General features: G+C 52.4%; 1 protein-coding gene across 1 annotated transcript; it reads right to left on the bottom strand.

The window, feature by feature from the left end:
* Nucleotides 1-3271: 3271 nt before the first annotated feature.
* On the bottom strand, nucleotides 3272-21791 carry LOC128056450 (tyrosine-protein kinase ZAP-70). Its single transcript, XM_052649221.1, has 12 exons — nucleotides 21384-21791; nucleotides 20455-20615; nucleotides 13118-13256; nucleotides 12936-13017; nucleotides 12810-12856; nucleotides 12543-12594; nucleotides 11364-11556; nucleotides 10655-10861; nucleotides 8691-8883; nucleotides 8459-8599; nucleotides 8247-8359; nucleotides 3272-3395 (listed from the first exon to the last, which is right to left on the bottom strand). Exons 1-12 carry the CDS (start codon nucleotides 21783-21785, stop codon nucleotides 3272-3274), a joined length of 1854 nt encoding a protein of 617 aa, XP_052505181.1. The 5' UTR covers nucleotides 21786-21791.
* Nucleotides 21792-22165: the final 374 nt, after the last annotated feature.

Here is a 22165-nt window from a genome sequence, read left to right as displayed (position 1 = left end):
TGCCACCCCAAGAGCATCCCGCAGCCCCCAGGATGCCGGCGGGCTCAGCCAGGCCCGTGCCTACACACGGGACTTCGCTCCCGGCTGTGTCCCACTGAATCCTGCGAGCCTTCTGTGGCCTCCAAGCGCCTCTGTATTGGAGGGCGTCACCAACACTTCCAGAAAGGTGACACCCAGGTCCCACCTGCAGCTGGCAGCTTCCCCAGCAGGACCGACCCCACATACACACCTGGTATCTTCCCAGGGACCAGAGGCCAGCTCAGGCCCAGAGGAGGTCACCAGAGGGCAAACAGCCCCACGGGGGAAGGCAAAGAGCAAGGAAGGTCCTCTGGGCCAGACACTTGGGTGGACCCATAGAAGAGGCCTGGGTTGGCCAGAGCCCCGTACATGTGAAGGGCTGGAGGAAGGGGAGGCCTTTCTCTTTTTATTTCCCAGGACTCTCCCCTGCTCAAGCACCCTCCGTGTCTCCCCACTGCCTTTCAGGGTTTCTAATTCTTCAACCTGGATTTACCTTCCCTTTCTAGCCAAACCAGAGAGATTAAGTAACCTCCCCTAGTAACTTACTCATATTTTAAATACAGTAAGAGTTTTGTGGACATTAGTAAAATACTGAAAACTATTCAGGCAGAAGGAACAGGAATTACAAAGGCCCAAAGGCAAGCATTGACATCAATGTTTGGGGAACCCTGGAAGAGGTCAGAGCTGCTCACAGGAAAGACTCTTCAAGTGGTTGTGGAGGGAATGGATTGCAGGGCACAGGACTAGGGGCTGTGAGACCAGGCGGGGAGTTGTGAGTTCTACTCCAGGCAAAAGATAACTCAAATAGGGCAGCAGGTGAGAGCCAGGTTTCCGAAGCTGAGCCACCGTGGCTTGGGGAACACCGCCATCTCGTGGTATCTTTGTGAAACTGCACCCTCTGTCACTGGCTCCAACTGTCATTTATTGCGAGCACAACAGCGTTTTCCAGCCTCACCCACTCAGTGCACACGAGTTTGAGCAATCTCTGGAAAATACTGAAGGACAGGGGAGCCTGGCCTGCTGCAGTCCATGCGGTCACAAAGAGTCAGACACGATTCAGCAACTGAACAACGGCATTCTCCAGTGTATTTGACACCCAGGGTGATCACTTGTTTCTCCCCATAAAGTATTTTCAGCAATAATTACAACATGAAACAATAATAAGGACCATAAAAGAAATGCAGACAGCGAAAATGTTTTCCCTTGTGATATAATACTTTATGTAACAATGTAAATAATTATCCAGGAATAACAAGTAAACAAATAATGAAACTAAAATACCTGCAAACAGTGTAACTTGGGAAGCCACAGAACAGTACTATTGATGTAACTTTTCTTGATTTGTTCATTCATTTGAAAAGTTAAAAAACAATTTTTGCATTTTAATGGTGTTAAAGTCAGTAATACAGTTTATGAACTAATATATACATTTACCAAATAAAAGAAAATATCGCATGGTTTGCAAGCCTTCACGGCTTTAAATTTTAAAGACAAAAATCTCCAAGTGGGTGCACAAAATGACAAAACGGAGGTAATTCAAGTTCGTGTCTTTATCTTTACAACTGCTGTGCTCTCCTTGCCTGTTGTCAATCTTTGCAGGAAGATACAGTCTGGCAGGGCTTGGAAACCCTCAAACAATTCCAAACGATGACAGATTTACTCTCCAAACAAACACAGAGCTGAGAGTTTGTGTGTCTGGGGTTGACTGTAAAACTGGGAGTTCTCTCAACTACCTTGCAGGTAGAATGCAAAGTTCATGGAAGAATATGCTAACATGAAGCTTACACATAATCATTACAACTCCATAAGCGGTAAAATTCAGAGTGAGGTCTATACCTAAGTTAATAATCCCAACCTCAATTTCCTCAATGCACCCACATCACCAAGGTTCCGGGGCCGCCTCCTGGGTGCCCCCTGCCTGCCCCCGCCCACCCAGGTCTCGGGCTAAGCCTCCACACAATCCTGAAGCCCCAGTCCCCCCACCCACACCCTATAGTTCTACAAAAAATCCTCTGACTTTCTAGAGCTCCACAAACAGAAAGAAAGAAAATCTATCTTCCCCCGAAGCCGCAGAAAATCTCCTGGCCTCTCCCTGGTATTGAGGGGGATTCATGGCCGCCCTGGAGCCCTCGGCTCTTTGAGGCCAGGGAACTGAGCCCGGGGCCAACTGCAGCTGAGGATGAGGGGGAGTGAGTCCAGAAAAGACAGGCAGGGACCTGGCTCGGTTTCACCCACCGGGTGGATTCTGAGCTCCAGCACCCCAAATTTCTGCATGGGGAAGCTGAGGCAGCGAGGGCCTGGAGACGGGTCTTCTCTGGAGCAGGATTGAGCTGGGACTGAGTCTGCAAATGGGGCATCAGGTTGATAAAGATTCCCAGCTGCGACTGCCTGGGCCCAGGGAAGAGGGAAGGCAGCTGAGTAGGCGGGACAGAAGGCTGGAATCACCTGAAGTGAAGTCACTCAGTTGTGTCTGACTCTTTGCGACCCCGTGGACTGTAGCCCACCAGGTTCCTCCGCCCATGGGATTCTCTGGGCAAGAATACTGGAGCGGGTTGCCATTTCCTTCTCCAGGAATCACCTGAAGAGACTTTAAAAGCGCGGGTTGGAGCGTGGCTGGGGGAGGTGCCAGCAGGGTGTTTAAGTCTCTGCAGGCGATGGCTCACATGCAGTGAACACGGGCAGCGCCTATTTCACGCCGTCCACGAAGGTCAGCAGTGCCCCTGGCCCCTCAGCCCCTAGGCTCACCTCCCACAGACCCCCGACTCACAGGAACATGTTCCCAGGGCAGAGGGGTGGGAAAACCAGCCCCCCAGACCCACACAAAAACAGCTGCTTCAGGCACTTCTCAAGGACCCCTTGCATTGACCCTTTCCTGGGCCTCCCAGCCCCACCCCAGAAAGAGGAGGGATCCCAAACAAGGGAGAGCTGGAGTTTATTCCAATGATTCCAGGTCTTGCAGCCTGAGGACTCCCAGAGTCTGCCTTTCTGGACCCAGAGGAAGGAGGGTCCCGGCTGTGCTTACAACAACCCCTCAGCTCAGGGATCCCCCATAGATTCCAGTCCAGGACCATCTTCCCCAGGTCTTGCTTCCTCCCCCAGCCAGAGGGGCCAGGTGACCGGGCTGGGAATACTAGACCAGCGTGGGCCAGAGAGAAACTGAGCCGGGCCCAGCCTGGAGGTCCTGGGAGAGAGCTGAGGGCACAGGAGGAAAAGCTGGGGGCATGGAGGACTCAGGCCCTGGGCCGGGTGGCGCTCAGGGACACGCAGCCTGAACCCCATTTCCACAAGCGGCGGGCTCCTCTGCCTTGCTCGCCAAGCTGTAGTAGTAGTTGCGCATGCGCTGTTCAACGGTGGCGAAGTCCGGGCGGTCCTCCCACCTGTGAGGGGTAGCGGAGATCCAGGCGGCTGACCACACCCCCAGAACCCAACTTCAGCTTGTGGGTGGGCATGCAGGAGGCTCAGAAAGCACTGGGGCAGGGGTTATTGGGTGATGGGGGGCGGGGGGAAATCTGCGTGAAGACGATTCAGGGGTTGCCCTCTGGCATAAGAGGACTGACATCTGACATACAGGATGGACAGGAAGCGTCCTGACTGCTGAAGACTTAGAAATGAGAGCTCACTGAGTGTTAGGGTGACAACTTGACTCCAGGAAGCTGGGACACTGAGTGCATGTGTATTTGGGCAGGGTACTTGGGTGCTAGGTGTGGGCTCACATGGATGCAAGTATGCTGCCCAGGATGGAAAGGAATATTGGAGTGTGGAGGGGGGTAGGTTCACCTAGTGGAGATTCCAGGTATTAATGTGTGAAATATCCATGAATTGTGTTGGAGTGTTAGACACGAGTCTCTTTGGATATTGAGGTGTTGGTGTATAGAGCGTTTCCTGATAGAGGCTGGCTTAATATATATTGGAGTAGGAATGGTCTAATCATTTCTTATTAATTTATCATAAATTTGTTGTTCAGTCGCACAGTCCTGTCTGACTCTTTGCAACCCCATGGACTGCAGAACGCCAGGTTTCCATGTCCTTTACCATCATCCAACATAAATAGGGATCTATTTATTGGATTGGCCGAGAGGAGCTACCCCATGTTGAAGGAGTGGCGGCTGCGCGGGCGCAGGAGGGCTGAGAGGAGTTATTCCATGTTTAAGGTCAGGAGGGGCGGCCATGAGGAGATACCCCTCGTCCAAGGTAAGGAGCAGCGGCTGTGCTTTGCTGGAGCAGCCGTGAAGAGATATCCCATGTCCAAGGTAAGAGAAACCCAAGTAAGACAGTAGGTGTTGCGAGAGGGCATCAGAGGGCAGACACACCGAAACCATAACCACAAACTAGCCAGTCTGATCACATGGACCACAGCCTTGTCTAACTCAATGGAACTAAGCCATGCTGTGTGGGGCCACCCAAGACAGATGGGTCATGGTGGAGAGGTCTGACAGAATGTGGTCCACTGGAGAAGGGAATGGCAAACCACTTCAGTACTCTTGCCTTGAGAACCCCATGATGCTGCAGCTGCTGCTGCTGCTGCTAAGTCACTTCAGTCGTGTCCAACTCTGTGCGACCCCATAGACAGCAGCCCAACAGGCTCCCCCGTCCCTGGGATTCTCCAGGCAAGAACACTGGAGTGGGTTGCCATTTCCTTCTCCAATGCATGAAAGTGAAAAGTGAAAGTGAAGTCGCGCAGTCCTGTCCGACTCTTAGTGACCCCATGGACTGCAGTCTACCAGCCTCCTCCATCCATGGGGTTTTCCAGGCAAGAGTACTGGAGTGGGGTGCCATTGCCTTCTCCAGAGAACCCCATGAACAGTATGAAAAGGCAAAATGATAGGATGCTGAAAGAGGAATTCCCCAGGTCAGTAGGTGCCCAATATGCTACTGAAGATCAGTGGAGAAATAACTCCAGAAAGAACGAAGGGATGGAGCCAAAGCAAAAACAGTACCCAGCTGTGGATGTGACTGGTGACAGAAGCAAGGTCTGATGCTGTAAAGAGCAATATTGCATAGGAACCTGGAATGTTAGGTCCACGAATCAAGGCAAATCGTAAGTGGTCAAACGGGATGGCAAGAGTGAACGTCAACATTCTAGGAATCAGCGAACTAAGATGGACTGGAATGGGTGAATTTAACTCAGATGACCATTATATCTACTACTGTGGGCAGGAATCCCTTAGGAGAAATGGAGTAGCCATCATGGTCAACAAAAGGGTTCGAAATGCAGTCCTTGGATACAATCTCAAAAATGACAGAATAATCTCTGTTCATTTCTAAGGCAAACCATTCAATATCACAGTAATCAAGCCTATGTCCCAACCAGTAACACTGAAGAAGCTGAAGTTGAATGGTTCTAGGAAGACCTACAAGACCTTTTAGAACTAACAGCCAAAAAAGATGTTCTTTTCATTATACGGGACTGGAATGCAAAAGTAGGAAGTCAGGAAACACCTGAAGTAACAGGCAAATTTGGCCTTGAAGTAAAGAATGAAGCAGGGCAAAGGCTAAGAGTTTTGCCAAGAGAACGCACTGGTCATAGCAAACACCCTCTTCCAACAACACAAGAGAAGACTCTACACATGGACATCACCAGATGGTCAACACCGAAATCAGATTGATTATATTCTCTGCAGCCAAAAATGGAGAAGCTCTATATAGTCAGCAAAAACAAGACTGGGAGCTGACTGTGGCTCAGATCATGAACTCCTTATTGCCAAATGCAGACTTGATTGAAGAAAGTAGGGAAAACCACTAGACCATTCAGGTATGACCTAAATCAAATCCCTTATGATTATACAGTGGAAGTGAGAAATAGATTTAAGGGCCTAGATCTGATAGAGTAAAGAAATAGAAGAAAACAACAGAATGGGAAAGACTAGAGATCTCTTCAAGAAAATTAGAGATACCAAGGGAACATTTCATGCAAAGATGGGGTCGATAAAGGACAGAAATGGTATGGACCTAACAGAAGCAGAAGATATTAAGAAGAGGTGGCAAGAATACACAGAAGAACCGTACAAAAAAGATCTTCATGACCCAGATAATCACGATGGTATGATCACTCAGCTAGAGCCAGACATCCTGGAATGTGAAGTCAAGTGGGCCTTAGAAAGCATCACTACGAACAGAGCTAGTGGAGGGGATGGAATTCCAGTTGAGCTATTTCAAACCCTGAAAGACAATGCTGTGAAAGTGCTGCACTCAATATGCCAGTAAATTTGGAAACCTCAGCAGTGGCCACAGGACTGGAAAAGGTCAGTTTTCATTCCAATCCCAAAGAAAAGCAATGCCAAAGAATGCTCAAACTACTGCACAATTGCACTCATCTTACACGCTAGTAAAGTAATGCTCAAAATTATCCAAGCCAGAATTCAGCAATACATGAACCATGAACTTCCTGATGTTCAAGCTGGTTTTAGAAAAGGCAGAGGAACCAGAGATCAAATTGCCAACATCTCCTGGATCATCAAAAAGCAAGAGAGTTCCAGAAAAACATCTATTTTATGGACTATGCCAAAGCCTTTGACTGTGTGGATCACTATAAACTGGAAAATTCTGAAAGAGATGGGAATACCAGACCACCTGACTTGCCTCTTGAGAAACCTGTATGCAGGTCAAGAAGCAACAGTTAGAACTAGACATGGAACAACAGACTGGTTCCAAATAGGAAAAGGAGTACGTCAAGGCTGTATATTGTCACCCTGCTTATTTAACTTATATGCAGAGTACATCATGAGAAATACTGGGCTGGAGGAAGCACAAGCTGGAATCAAGATTGCTGGGAGAAATATCACTAACCTCAGATATGCAGATGACACCACCCTTATGGCAGAAAGTGAAGAGGAACTAAAAAGCCTCTTGATGAACATGAAAGAGGAGAGTGAAAAAGTTGGCTTAAAGCTCAACATTCAGAAAACGAAGATCATGGCATCCGGTCCCATCACTTCATGGGAAATAGATGGGGAAACAGTGGAAACAGTGTCAGACTTTACTTTGGGGGGCTCCAAAATCACTGCAGATGGTGATTGCAGCCAGAAAATTAAAAGACACTTACTCCTTGGAAAGAAAGTTATGACCAACCTAGATAGCATATTCAAAAGCAGAGACATTACTTTGCCGACTAAGGTCCATCTAAGTTAAGGCTATGGTTTTTCCTGTGGTCATGTATGGATGTGAGAGTCGGACTGTGAAGAAAGCTCAGTGCAGAAGAACTGTGGTGTTGGAGAAGACTCTTGAGAGTCCCTTGGACTGCAAGGAGATCCAACCAGTCCATCCTAAAGGAGATCAGTCCTGGATGTTCATTTCATTGGAAGGACTGATGTGGAAGATGAAACTCCAATACTTTGGCAACTTCATGTGAAGAGATGACTCATTAGAAAAGACCTTGATGCTGGGAAGGATTGGGGGCAGAAGGAGAAGGGGACAACAGAGGATGAGATGGCTGGATGGCATCACTGACTCAGTGGACATGAGTTTGGGTAGGCTCCAGGAGTTGGTGTTGGACAGGGAGGCCTGGAGTGCTGCGATTCATGGGGTCGCAAAGAGTCGGACACGACTGAGCGACTGAACTGATTTATTGGATTGCTTGGATGTCTGGGTGTTTCAATGTGACAGGTGTTGTCCTGTGGAATAATTGACGTTGGGACAGTAAAGGGATCAAATATTGGAATGCCTAAGCACTACATGATTAGTGAAGGGTGACAGCTTGTTTGGGAGCATGTTACTTGTGCTTGGAAGTGGAGATACTGATGATGTTAGGGGTTAGGGTGTTCAAGCACTGGACTTCAACCAGATGGAGGTGGGGGATATTGAATATTTTGGGGCTTCAGTGTTGACCTGAATGGGCAACTATGTGTTGGCTGATGGGGAAGAGGAATTATATTATACAATGGAACATTACCCCATGCCCTGAGTATTGGTGTCATATTTTGGGTAATAGTACTGACTTGTTTGAATCTTGCAGGCTTGCTTGAGTGCTGGCTGAGGGGGACTGAGGTTTTAGATGCTGGAGCCCTGGGTGTCCACAGGTAGGGTGTTGGGGTGCTAGAGCATTGTAGGGTCTATGTGTTGAAGAGCTGAACACAAACGCAGGGGAGTAAAGGTACCGTGGGTTGGGAAGGCCAAGAACTGTGTGGGTCTTTGGCTGGGAAGAGTGATACTTGACTGTTGGACACCACAACCTCCTGCCCCAGGCCCAGGTGTCAATTCAGCCAGGTACCCTCCCACCCGCTGGCACTCACTTGTAGGTCCAGCAATCGCTCATGAGCTTGTACATCTCAGGGGGACACTCTGGTGGGCACTCCATCCGCTTGCCCTGCTCGATGAAGGCCATGACCTCCGGGCCCTTCATCTTCTGCTCAAGCCAAAGTCAAGTGCACGTGTGAGTAATCAGGGCTCCCTCCCCCAGGCCCCCTTCCCACCCAGCCAACCACCCGCCTCTGCCCACGCCTGCCTTGTAGGGCTTCTGCCCGTAGGAGAAGGCCTCCCACATGGTGACTCCATAGCTCCAGACGTCGCTGCGGCTGGAGAACTTGCGGAAGTTGATGCACTCGGGCGCATACCACTTGAGCGGCCACTTCCCGGCTGAGCGGGCCTGGGAGCCAGGAGATAATGCTGAGGGAGGGCTCAGGGGCCCTCCACCCCCAAGCCCCCTCCACCTGGGCATCCCAGGGCTGGGGGCTCACGGTGTAGTAGCTGTCGTCGGCACCCAGGGCCTTGGAGAGCCCGAAGTCACTGATCTTGGCGTAGTGCCGGTTGACCAGCAGGACATTGCGGGCCGCCAGGTCACGATGCACAAAGTTTTTCTCTTCCAGGTACTTCATCCCCATAGACACCTGGTGCAGCAGCTCTGCCACATTGCTGACGGGGATCTCCTCCCTAGGGTGAGGGGAAGAAGGGAGCAGCTGGGAGAGGACGCCCAGTCCCCAAGGGGGCAAAGCCCAAGTCTGAGCCTCTGTTCAACAGGAGCTTCTTGTGCACCCACTCTGTGCTAAACATGGGGTGGGGACACACCCAGTGTGTGAACAAAACAGGCACAAACTTTTGCCCTCATTCAGGCTTTAAATTCTACCCACCATGATCCCCAAACTTAATACATTTGCCTGCATACCCTGTGTGCCCTCAGGGAGTCTCCTGGGCATCTCTAAAATAATAAAGTCAAGCTCCTGATTGTTCACAGGTGCACGCACGCACACACACACACACACACACACACACACACACACACACACACACACCCCTTTCATCTTTTCATGTACTCAAGCCTTGCCCTCAGCTCCTCTTCTTCACACACAATAGTCAATCTATAAGCAAACCCTGGCAGCTCTGCCTTCAGAATTCCTCCAGTATTCCCCAACTTCTCTCCAAGTCTGCTTCTGCCACCTGGACCAGCCCCCGTCATCACCAGCCTAGACCTGAACAGCCCCCTCTGTCCTCACCCACCACGGCCTGTCCCTCACACACTGGACTCAGGCCCTGCCTCTCCTCCTCTGCTCACACCCCCACAGCTCCCACCTCACTCAGGGTAAATGTCCGAGTCCTCCCCATAGCCAACAAGGACATGCATCATCCACCTTGTCACACCTCCGCCCATATCACCTCCCCGCTCTCCTGTACTCCTCTGCTTCACCCTCAGGGCCCAAACTCATGGTTCCTCCACCACCCCAGGCACCTCAGGGCCTTTGCACCAGCCGCCCACTCTTCCCCTACAGCTGCACTTGGCTGCCTCCCTCAGTTTGCAGAAACCTCACATTCTCACTTCTCACCTCCCAGCCTGACACTATATACTTTATTATAATTATTATTAAAGCCTCTCTTCCTCAACCAGAATAAGGGCAAAGAACTTTGTCTCTCTCTTCAGTGATAATCCCAAGTGTTGGTAATAGTCCCCGACACAGAGAAATTGCCCAGAAACACCTGTGGAATAACTGAGTACCTGAGCTGGGACCCGTGAAGGCATGTGCTCCAGCGAGAGTGCGGTTTAAAGGTCACATGCCTCCATGAATGTAAAAGATTCTGTCATAAGGGTAAGAGTTTGAGGCATGAGGAAACCAAATGAAACTGCAATTCCTTTGTATTAGAGGTCGGCCAAATTTTTTTCCCTAAAAGACCAGAGAGCAAGTATTTCAGCCTTTGCAGGACACATACAGTCTCTGTCACATAGTCCTTTTTTTTTTTTTCTGGAGACCTTTGAAAATGCAAAACCAGGCTATACAAAACAAACCTGGCTGCAGTTTTCTGACCCTGCTTTTCGGTCAAAGACAATCAGCCATCACAGTGGATCTTGAATTGGCGGAGAGAGCTGGGGTGGCTGAAGCAACAGAGCTAATACTTACAAAGCTCCTACAAGGAGAGCTAGGCCCTGTTCTGAGCACTTTATAAATATCAACTCATCTGATTTTAAGGGCCCCTGGTGGGGGCATCGCAGGTTTTCAAACGAAGAAACTGAGAGACAGAAGAATTCAGAGGCCTGCCTGGAGTCACAAGAGTGAGTGGCGCGCTGAGACTCAAACCTGAGACCTGTCAGGGGCATAAGTGTGGGCGGCAGGCGTAAACGTGTCTACGAACGTAGGGAAATGAGTGTGGAGCACACCTCTGGGTGGACAGGCTCAGCCCCCAGTCCCAAACGCCCGCCAGCCCAGGGGCTCACTTCTTCCCGACCAGGAACTTGTGCAGGGGCCCACCGCCGGCCATCTCCATGACCAGCATGAGGGCCTCGGCCTGGCAGACCCCGATGAGCCGCACGATGTAGGGGTTGTCCAGCTGGTGCATGATCTGCGCCTCCCGCATCATCTCGTCCTTGTCCCCCTTCTCCGTGCTCTGTTTCAGCACTTTGATGGCCACGTCGATCTGCTTCCTGCCGCGGCACAGGGAGGGGCACCGCCTGAGCCCGCACGGGCCTGGACCACTCACTCCCTCGTCCCCACCGGACCTGCCTCTCTTCTCCCCAGACTCGTGTAGTGGCTGCTGTGCTCTGCCGCCTAGACCTCCCCGTCACTCAGAGCTCACAGCCTAGCCCCTCACCAAAAAGAACCGGTTCAGTCTCACCCTCCCCAGGGGCAGCCTATATCCAATGACCTGCGTGTATCCAATGGCTAATCAATGGAGGACACGAGGGTTGGCCCCTCTGCAGCTCCCCTGCGATCAGCCAAGGACTCCACTGCAACTGCAGCTAGCCCAAACTCTCTCTGCCCCTAGCCAGCTCCTCTCACTCCCTCTCGGGACTGTCCTGAACTCTCCCAGGTAAGCCCCCCTCACAGTCAATCTGAAGCCTCATCCTGGCTCCACCCCACAAGGCCTGGAGAGGCCACACCCCCTCTGCCCCACTCAGTGGTTCCCCAGCCTAGGTGGGAGCTTACTTGCGCATACGGTAGACGCCCTGGCGAACTGAACCAAAGTTGCCGCAGCCAAGTTCGATGTCAGCCATGAGGAGGTTCTCACGCTTCAGGAAGAGCTTCTTGTTTTTGAGCTCCTCGGGGTCGCTGTAGGGGCTCTCATAGACACTGGTGTCCATGGGCATCGTTCGCGGCTTCTCTGAGGACACTAACCGCGCTGGGCACACACACAGGTGTGCACTCCCAAGTCAGGAGCAGGGGAAGGGACGGGGTGGGAGGAGGACAGGGCAGCCTTGGCGGCCCCCAGGCACACGTCGCACCGTGCAGGGCGTGTGTGTGCGTGCGCACGTGCACTTGTGTGTGCGCCTGGTCGCACCAACTGTGAAGCCACATCTAATGTGCACATGTAACGTGTGCACTGGCTAGCATGTGCACAGATACGTGGCCCTGTGTGTTCACACAGGGGCACCCACAAACTCTCACCCATGCCTCGTTGTGTGATAGGGGTCCTAAAGTGTGTCTACACAAGCGACCATTAGTGTGCCAGCTGCAGTGTGCACATCTCTGTGTGTGTGTATGTGCACTGACATGTGTGCACATGTGTCGTACCCACCCTTGTCTACGTATGAACCACACAGCCATGCATACAAGGACTCCAGGTGAATCTCTGTGTGCACAGGCTTGCATCCATACGTGAAACACACGAGCGTCTGTGGCAGGCATGTTAGGTATGTGGGCTGTGGCGTCTGTCTTCCTCGGTTCAAAGCCCAGCTCCACCCTGGCCCGCTGTGGGACCTGATAGTCCCTGCCCTCCTCTCTCTTCTGTAAAATGAGAATAATGACTATGACCGCCTCTCGTGGTTTGTTAGAGGATTCCGCAAAGCTCATGCACTCAGTGTGCTAGAGCATGGATGGCACAGAGTAGGTGCTGAATGGATGTGTTTCTATACCCGAGGCTGCCTGGGCACGGCCAGGTGTACCCCTCTGTGTGTCAGCATGCCCCCAGGCACATGCACACAGGTGGGCGTGATGCATATGCCCACGTGGACACCTGCAGGCACGCTCTGTGCCCAGGGCAACCCAGCCCACTGCCAGAGGTCAGGCCTGGCCTAGGCCCCTCCCCTGACACACCCCAGGGCCTAGCCAAGATTCCGATCTCAGCCTGACACGAACCCCCACACACCCTCACCTCTGCCGGCTCACCTGGTTCAGGGGTGTATCCATCTGAGTTGAGAGTGTCGATCCGTCTCTGAGGCTAAAGGTCATGGGGTCAGCAGGGCCTGAGCTGAGGGCACCCAGCCCCTCTCATGGGCCCATATCCTCTGAGGACTCCCAGGGACAGTGCTGGGGGGCCCTCTTCTGTTCCATGGCAGCCCCACTCTTCCCTGCCACGCCCCACCCTGGGAACAGGACCCATCGCCCACTGTGCTCCATCCCCAAGGCCCCAACCCTGGGAGGCCCCTGACTCACCTGGGTGAATGTGGACGGGTGGGCGGGGAGTGTAGGAGCAGCGGCCCCTGGGGGAGCCGAAGGGACAGTGAGGAGGTGGACTGTGGTCTCCCGGCCCCCACCCCCCACCACAGCCGCCCCACTCACCTGAGCTGGCACTGCTGTTGGGACAGGCCTCCTTCAGGCAGTAGATGAGTCCATCAGCCTTCAGCTTCAGGTACTCCACCAGCTATAGGGGGTGGGGTCAGGGCTGGGACTCCCCTCTTCCCCAGGAGCCTGAGCACCCCCAAACAGCCTCTCCCCTACAACAGGGCGGGTGAGTGGCTTACCTGCCAGAGTGTGTCAAATTTGGTCCCCTCGGGAATGCAGTATTTGCCCGCCTTGTCCTGGCTGATGAGGTAGTGGTACACAGTTTTCCCATAGATCAGAGACAGTGCGTACGTGCCTGGCTCTTTCCGGGGTCTCAGCCTGGCAGGAGGAGGAGGGGGTGTCACCCCGACAACCAGCCAGGCCTCTGGTGGTTCCCTCCTAATGGAACTCAGTTCCCACACATACACCCAATGGGCTCTGCACCCCAGAGCCTCATGGAGAAGTGGCAGGGGTTGTGGGAACCAAGGTCAGGCCCCACCTGACCTCCAGACCTACTGGTAAGAGACTCTGGGTGAGGCTGGGGGAGGGGCGCCGGGGTGACCAGAGAAGAGGAGAACCGTGCTCATAGTCGTCCAAGCACAGGCAGGGGGCCACCCGCAGGGGAACACTGGACGCCCGTGGTGGATTTTCAGCCCTACATAGCCTAATACCCAGCCACCCCAGCTGGATACTTGGCCATTCAGGGGGCAAACACTTGGCTATACACTGGGGACGCCTGGTTCTCAGTGGCCCAACATCTCGCCACCCATGGCCACAAGTGGGTGGGGGAAGACAGCTGGCCACTCATGGTGGGATATTTTTCCATCTGTAGCGGACACAGAGTCACTCATGGGGGACACACAGCCTTAAGACCATTCTCCTGGGGAGGCAAAGCTATTTCTATACATTGAGCGATAAAGGTAAGCACAGGTCCATGGCTAGGTCATAGGGCTGCTGCTGCTGCTGTTGCTAAGTCGCTTCAGTCATGTCCGACTCTGTGCAACCCCAGAGACGGAACCCCATGTCCCTGGGATTCTCCAGGCAAGAACACTGGAGTGGGTTGCCATTTCCTTCTCCAATGCATGAAAGTGAAAAGTGAAAGTGAAGTCGTTCAGTCATGCCTGACTCTTAGTGACTCCATGGAGCCTACTGCAGCCTACCAGGCTCCTCCGTCCATGAGATTTTCCAGGCAAGAGTACTGGAGTGGGTTGCCATTGCCTTCTCCAGATCATAGAGCACCTTCATACAAATCAGAACAAGTCACCTCATCATCACAACAGACTCATCAATTATCATAACAGATGGCCTTTAACAGAAGGAGACCCTTGATTGTACTCTTCTGGAAGTTTGCCAAAATAAATGTTAAAATCTTCCATGTCTATGAATGGGAATGGAGCCCGTCAAAGATGGGGTCTTCATGCAGTAAGAACCTGTCCGACCACACACACATGGATGTGCATGGACGCACACAGACACACAGGCCAGTTTAGGGCACCCTGCACCCTCCCATCCCGTGGTAAAACTAGTCAGCATCCTGGCACAAGGTTAAGTGTAGGTTTCCAGCAGAGGAGGGAGGGCAGCCGTTCCTCGGGTCTCTGGCACTGTGGAAGTTGCGGACAACTGACGAATAATCTAGAGGATTGAGCTGAGTTACACAAAAGTCGGCCAGCAGCACGCAACAGGAAACAGTCACGGGATAACCCATGTGGGTACCCTCAGACTGCACACTCCCAGGGCTTGGGTCCTGCCCGTGGACAGCCATTCAGGGGCCAAATATTTACTAAGTGTTGAGCACATGCCAGACACCGTTCTAAGGGCAGGAGTCCAGTGGTGAACAAGACAGATGCAAGTTCACCTTGCAACCCTTTTTTAAGCCAAAGGGACAGAGAAATATCCCTTAAATCCCCATGGCAAAACCTGAGTGAAGAATGGAGGGGTGACTGAATATCCCATCCATTCCCAGATAGTAAGTTCCCAAAAGAATAATTCAATGAAGGCTGACATGGTTCCCAGGCCAGCTCACAACATTCGGGGACACCTGGAGAGACAGGAAACAGGTATGTTGGGGGGCAGCAGGGGGGGACCAAAGTCAAGGAAGAGAACCCTACAACAAACTGAAAAATGCAAGTGTCCCACAGAAAGAAAGGAGCTCCCATAATTAGACTGGCAGGCTGGCCTGGAGGTAATGGCCTCCAATTTCTGCTGCTCTCCGTTTGAGAAGTGAAAATACGTCATAAGTCCAAATTCTTAAGATTTTTGAACTGACAACAAACTCAATGCCCAGCCACTGACCTGCAAACGTGTGTGGAATATTGGGAGAAAAAAAAATACAGCCACAATATTGGGCATTTCTTCCCATCAACAGATGGACTCTAGTTCTGTATGTTTCGAATCAGGGCTTGACCACATGACTTGCTGTGGCCAATAAAATATTAGTAAACAGGACACAGGAAGAGGCTTGAAAAGTGGTTGAGCACTGGGGCTTGCCTGCCCTTTCTTGCTTTTCCTGTTAACCCTGCAACCACTACAGGAATGAGTCCTTGCTAGCCTGTTGGGGGAGCCACACAAAGGAGAACCAAGGCACCCCAGCCTGCCAACTCCCAGACTTGTGAGTGAGGCCATCCCACATCTTCCAGCCCCAGTCAACCCTCCAGTTGTGACCACACAAACAAGTGCAAAAGAAACCAGCTGAAGAACCACCCAGCCAGACTAAGCCCAAAGAGCCAACCCACTGAATCAAGGATGAATCAACAACTGGTGTTTTAAGCTACAGCACTTTAGGTTGGTTTGTTACACAGCAAAGGCTGACTGATACACTGTCTTTGGGACGAGACATGAGCGTTCACAAAAGAGCAGCCGCCAGTCCCATATAGGCAAAGACACTGGCATGTTCACCAAATACATCTCAATACCACAAATTCTACTTTGTTTACCAAAAATCCACCAGTTGGTGGCAGTTCTCTGTCCTTGAAGTTCAAACCTGAACTTAAAAACTAGAGGTACAGGCTAACACATCAACTTCTAGCTCCACCTTTAAAATGAAACATAGAGGGCTGCCCTGGTGATGCAGTGGTAAAGAATCCGCCTGCCAATACAGGAGACTCAGGTTTGCTCCCTGAGTTGGGAAGACGCCACAGGGCACGGAGCAATAAGCCAGTGTGGCACAACGATTGAGCCTGTGCTCTAGAGCCTGGGAGCTGCAACTGCCGAGCCCACATACCCCAGCTGCTGAAGCCCAGGCTCCCTAGGGCTTGCGCTCTGCAACAAGAGGAGCCACCGCCACGAGAAGGCCACACGCCACAGAGGAGAGCACCCCCGCTCTCTGCAGCTAGAGAAAAGCCCGTGCAGCCACGAGGACCCAGCACGGCCAAAAACAGATAAATATTTACCAAATAATACATGGAGCCTGATAATGGTTGTAGGGAACAAGGTACAAAGAAGGTTGAGAAGTGCTTGCAAACGAGACTCTCAACCAGGGCTGAACATTCTTGCAAACGAGATGTTCAGCTAAGAATCCTGTTTGTTCCCGTGGGAAAAGAACATTTCTTGCACACAAGGATGTTTCTCTGATTCCTCAAAAGGAACGGACCCAGGGACAAAACGGATTCTAAGTTGATAAGGAAGTTCCCCAAAACAAAGTCTTAGCTGCAGTAAATAAGTCAAGGTAAAGGTTATCTCGCCCTGCACCTGCACACTATATAGTCTCTGAATCATAGTGCTTGGCAACTTGCCCTGTAGGTTGTTGTACAAGGGATATAAAATAAAGCAGCTGTAAGAAGCAAGTGTTAAAATATAAAGATTCAAACCACTCCGCAGTGTTGGTGTTTCATTCCTTCGCCAGCAAATGGTGATAAAAATAAGCTGCCATTTATGAGTATACTTGCTCAGTTCTTCAATATTTGTCCTTTCATCTTCACCACGTTCTCCACAAGATACCCACCTTGTGCTGTAATTACCCACATTTTGCACATGAGGAAGCTGAGGTTCAAGGAGATTACAGCTCTTGCCTCAACTCCACAGTTGGTTTGGGATGGAGCCAGGATGTAAACCCATTTCTGACCCTACAATTGATTGCTGCATGGGACTGACACCCTCGCCTTGTAACAGATTCTCTGTGCACCTCCAGCAAGTTGCTTCTCCTCTGTGTACCTCAGTTTCCTCACATGTAAAATGAAAGAACAGAGTTGACTCAGATATTCTTATCCTGAAAAGGGCTCCAAAAATGAGGTTCAGGATTAACCATGATCTCGTATAAGTGTGAGCCACTCAGTTGTGTCTGACTCTTTGTGACCCCATGGACTGTAGCCCTCTGTCCACAGGATTCTTCAGGCAAGAATACTGGAGTGAGTTGCCATGCCCTTCGCCAGGGATTCTTCCCAACCCAGGGATCGAACCTGCATCTCCTCATTGCAGGCAGAGTCTTCACTGTTTGAGCCACCAGGGAAGCCCATGATCTCATAACTGTCTGCAAAATCTCTGGGGGTAAACATGTGTTGGGGATTATGAGTAGCGTTCAGCTTCAGTACAATTCCCAAAGGGGCCTGTGGTCCATTAAGAAACACTTAATGATATAGTCTTCAAGGCTCTTTCCAGGGTTCAGGTGTCTTTTTCAGTTGAATCAATCAGGACCACAAATGCTGCAAGTAGGCAGAAAGGAAGTGAGCTTTGGCAGCAAAGAGCATTCGGTATAATTCCATCCATTTGCCAGCAGCTCTGAACAGTGGTCAGTGATAAGTATGGCCCTCGTCTTGATTCCTGGCCACAGGGGCCTGTGACTTTCCATCACACCTGCACCCTCTTGCAGAACTAGACCAGTCCTGGGCTTATCCCCGGCATCATGATGAACCGGGGTGTTCCTTCATGAGATTTTGTGCCTACAGCTTTGACCGTCAGTCCCTAACTATCCACATATTGAGAAAGCAGTTACTGATGACAGGAACCACAAGAAGAGCCTACGACAGCTTCTGTCCAGAGCATGCCTTGCCTAACTGTCCAGGAGTCTGGCTCACTGTAGCGGCTCTTGGTCTCAACATTGCCCTCCCTGGGTCATGTCCCTCATAATGTCACTGCCCCAGCTGTTTCTGAACCCCAGCATCAGCCTCAGTCTATGCTGTATCCAGATCCTAGCTCCCTCAGCCTCACTCTTAGAAAACAGCCTTAAGCTGTTCAGAGGCCATTTTGCAGCTGAGTGTTATCTATAACATGCATTCAAGAATTCCCTCAGAAGTTTTGCAAACTCCACTTCAATTTACAGCCTAGCGTTGTTATGCAGGGTGAAAAAAAAATATTGTATTATTTGACGATTATATTTTTTAATTATTATTACAAGAATCTTGTAGAGGGATCCCTGCAGATAATCTGGTGCACATGCTCAGGCCTCACAGGGGAAGGGAAATCAACGGGGAAAGGTCAGTTCCTCCAAGTGGGGTGGCCCTGGGAGAGGAATAGCCCTGGGGGAGGTGGGTGAGAGCAAGGATTCAGCCAGGCAGGATCTCAGGCCAAGAAGGGACCATGAGAAGGGAGGCCCTCAAGAATTCACATCTTAGGGGAGGATGCTGCACTTCCTGAGGCCACAGGAAAGGGACAGGCACCAACTTTCTCTATGTCTCGGGACCAGAGTGACCTCAGCTGACATCTGGATAACTCCTGCTTGAGAGAGGAGCCCAGGTCCTGACCGGAAAGCAGCAGCCCCAGCACAGGGCTGTAAGCAGCTTTAGACCGACCCTTTCATAATAGCTAACTCACAGACAGCCACATGGTTCAGCCATGGCTCATATACTAACATCCAGCGCTTTTAGTATATGCCAGATACTTGACTTTTGCTTGTTGTTGTTCAGTCACCAAGGTACGTCTGACTCTTCACAGCCCCAAGGACTACAGCACACCAGGCTTCCCTGTTTCACCATCTCCCAGAGTTTGCCCAAGTTCATGTCCATTGCATCAGTTATGCCATCCTGCCATCTCGTCTTCTGTCGCCGTCTTCTGTTTAAGACTGTTTAACACATATTAATTGGTGTATTCCCCTAACAGATCCTTGGGTTAGTACTATCGTCATCCACAGAGCAGTTTCAATGCTCCCTCAGGGCTCCGACCTCACTCAGGGTCAAAGCCAAAGTCACCTCCCTGGCCTCACCCTCTCCCACTCCATGCATGCATGGGTGCTAAGTTGCTTCAGCTGTGTCCAACTCTGTGTGACCCCATGGACTGTAGCCTGCCAGGCTCCTCTGTCCATGGGATTCTCCAGGCAAGAATACCAGAGAGGATTGCCGTTTCCTTCTCCAGGGGATCTTCCCAACCGAGGGATCGAACCCACGTGTCTTATATCTCCTGCACTGGCAGGCAGATTCTTCACCACTAGTCCCACCGGGGAAGCCCTCCCACTCCAGATGTCACTTACTCAGCTCCAAGCACACTGGCCTCACTGCTTCTGGAACATGCCAATAACCTCCTCCTGATCTGAGTACTTGCCAGAAACACCTCCCAGAGAGCAGACAGCCCACTTATCACCTCCTTCGGTTCTTTACTCAAAAGTCACCTTCTCTGGCCACCTAAGCTCAGCTTGCAACCCCCTGTCCACCTCGCCCTGCCCAGCTCCACACACGGCACTTGCCACCACCTGACATACTCTGTGTTTTAGTGATTCCTCGTTTCTTGTCTGCCTGCTCCGTAAGGACACTGGATTTGTGTCTGTCATGTGGTGACTGCAGCCATGAAATTAAAAGACGCTTCCTCCTTGGAAGGAAAGTTATGAGCAACCTAGACAGCATATTCAAAAGCAGAGACATTACTTTGCTAACAAAGGTCCATCTAGCCAAGGCTAGGTTTTTCCAGTGGTCATGTATGGATGTAAGAGTTGGACTGTGAAGAAAGCTGAGCACCAAAGAATTGATGCTTTTGAACTGTGGTGTTGGAGAAGACTCTTGAGAGTCCCTTGGGCTGCAAGGAGATCCAACCAGTCCATTCTGAAGGAGATTGGTCCTGGGTATTCTTTGGAAGGAATGATGCTAAAGCTGAAACTCCAATCCTTTGGCCACCTCATGCGATGAGTTGACTCATTGGAAAAGACTCTGATGCTGGGAGGGATTGGGGGCAGGAGGAGAAGGGATCAACAGAGGATGAGATGGCTGGATGGCATCACCAACTCAATGGACGTGAGTCTGAGTGAACTCCGGGAGTTGGTGATGGACAGGGAGGCCTGGCGTGTTGTGGTTCATGGGGTCACAAAGAGTCGGCCATGACTGAGCGACTGAACTGAACTGTGTGCTGCCACGCCCTCAATGCCTGGAACAGTGCCTGGCACATACTAGGCGTTCAGTAAATATTTGATGAATGCAAAAGAGATAATGCAAGCAAGCAGTTCTGATACTTGCCCAGCGAGCCCAGCTGCTAAGTAGCAGACGCTGGCTTTCAACCCAGGCCGCCCAACTCTGGAGTCACTCACACTTGTGACCACAGGCACAACCCCTCATTACCCACCTGCACACTGAGATCCACCCCAGCCTCACCCCCCAAAACCCCAGCCCCAAGCCCCACATACAGGAACTTGCCGTCGGTCTGGGAGCCCGAGTAGAGTTTGCGCTCGGCCTCCTCGCGCGTCAGGCTGCTGTGGTACCAGGGCATCCGTTCGTGAGCTGTCGTGGCAATGAGCTTCTCCACCTGGGGTGCCTGGCTGATGATGGCTTGCTCCAAGGCCTCGCCCTGGGGAAGGGAGGGTGAAGAAGACATGTAAGTGTCGTTAAGTGCGCGCCACAGGACCCCCCTTCCATCTCCTGGACACTCCCAACTCAGGCACGCCTCGGACCTAAGTCTTTTAGGCTGATGAGGACAGCCACTCCTCCTCTCATCTCCACGGTCCCGCTCCCATCCATCCAGGCCCCGCGCACAGGCCACGGCCCAGGCCCCGCCTTCTAGTAGGGCCCACTGTCATCTCCCACTTGAAGGCCTGACACTGGTAATCGGGCAGTGCAGGCTGTCGAAGACCACAAGCCACTGCCCCTGCCGGCCAGCTCACCCCAGGGCACTGCTCCCACCATCCTTTCTTGGACCCCGCTCCCAGCCCAGGCCCCCGCTCCTTAGGTCCCGCTCCCAACCTCGTCCGTTCCGGACTCAGAGGGACCTCAACTTTCCCTGACTTACGCTTTGCCTCGGATAAGCACCATAGCGTCGCTCAGGGCCCTGCCTCCGAGGTCTCCTCCCCACCCCTCTAGCATCTAAAACGGGCGCAGCGAAGCCCAGCAAAGCCCAGGCTGGCGAAGACTGCCGCTCTCACCAAGCCCCATGGCTCCCGCGACCCCAGGGCCCGCCCTCCTCGGCCCCACCCTCTCAAGGCCCGCCCCCGGCTCCGCCTCAAGCCCCTCCCCATCCCCGCCCACCAAAGACCCGCCCCCTCCTGAAGCAGCTGCTTTCGGGCCGCGCTCGCCCAGGGCCCGCCTCTCGGGGCCCGCCTCTCGGACCCCGCGCTCTCACCTCCAGCTTCCAAGTCTGGCGCACGTAGTCGCGCACCATGGCATCGCGAAGGTTGTCGAAGACCCCGGGCTGCGGCTCGAGCCCCGACGGCCGGTTGCACGGCTTGCGCAAGTTGCAGGGCAGCCCGTCGGGGTCGCGTGAGTAGAACTCGCAGAGCTCAGCCGGGCCGCAGTGCGCCTTTCCGCCCGCGATGGCGTAGGTGCCGTTGAGCTGGCGCTCGATGGGGAAGTGGTGGAAGCGCACTTCGTGCACGAGCGACAGCACATAGCCGCCCAGCGATCGCAGGCACTGCCGCAGCAGGAAGAGCCCGTCGGCCATGCCCGCCAGCTTCAGGTGCTCCTCGGCCTCGGCGCGCGAGATGCTGCCGTAGAAGAAGGGCAGGTGCGCCGCGGGGTCCGGCATCGCCGCCGCCGCCCTGTGCAGGGTGCGTGGCCTTGCGCCTCTCCAGACCCTGTGGGTTCAAAACGGGATTGAGGGCACGTCAGGGCCTTGGTTTCCCTTCCTGAACCCATCCATTGGACCCAGAGATAGGAGGCTGCTGCTGCTGCTAAGTCACGTCAGTCGTGTCCGACTCTGTGTGACCCCATAGACTGCAGCCCACCAGGCTCCTCCGTCCCTGGGATTCTCCGGGCAGAGACCCCTTATTAAAGGGCATCCGTGAACTGTGCAGCACAGCTGTGTGTGCCAGTTGTGCAGAGCCTGATGTGTGCCGGAGTCAAATTGGAAAGGAGCCTTACCCTGCTGGACTCAGACTGGGGAGTCCCAAACCAGCCTTTGACTTT

This window comes from Budorcas taxicolor, chromosome 11 (assembly GCF_023091745.1).
Source record: "Budorcas taxicolor isolate Tak-1 chromosome 11, Takin1.1, whole genome shotgun sequence".
Classification (NCBI taxonomy): domain Eukaryota; kingdom Metazoa; phylum Chordata; class Mammalia; order Artiodactyla; family Bovidae; genus Budorcas; species Budorcas taxicolor.
Note: the sequence above shows the minus strand (reverse complement) of the source record. Positions and strands in the feature narration are given on the sequence as shown.

Coding starts and splice junctions, on each gene's coding strand:
- LOC128056450 (XM_052649221.1), bottom strand. CDS start 21,785: ATGCCGGACCCCGCGGCGCACCTGCCCTTCTTCTACGGCAGCATCTCG. Junction 13,018..13,117: donor AATTTGACACACTCTGGCAG/GTAAGCCACTCA, acceptor CACCCCCTATAG/CTGGTGGAGTACCTGAAGCT. Junction 12,595..12,809: donor ACCCGTCCACATTCACCCAG/GTGAGTCAGGGG, acceptor CATGACCTTTAG/CCTCAGAGACGGATCGACAC.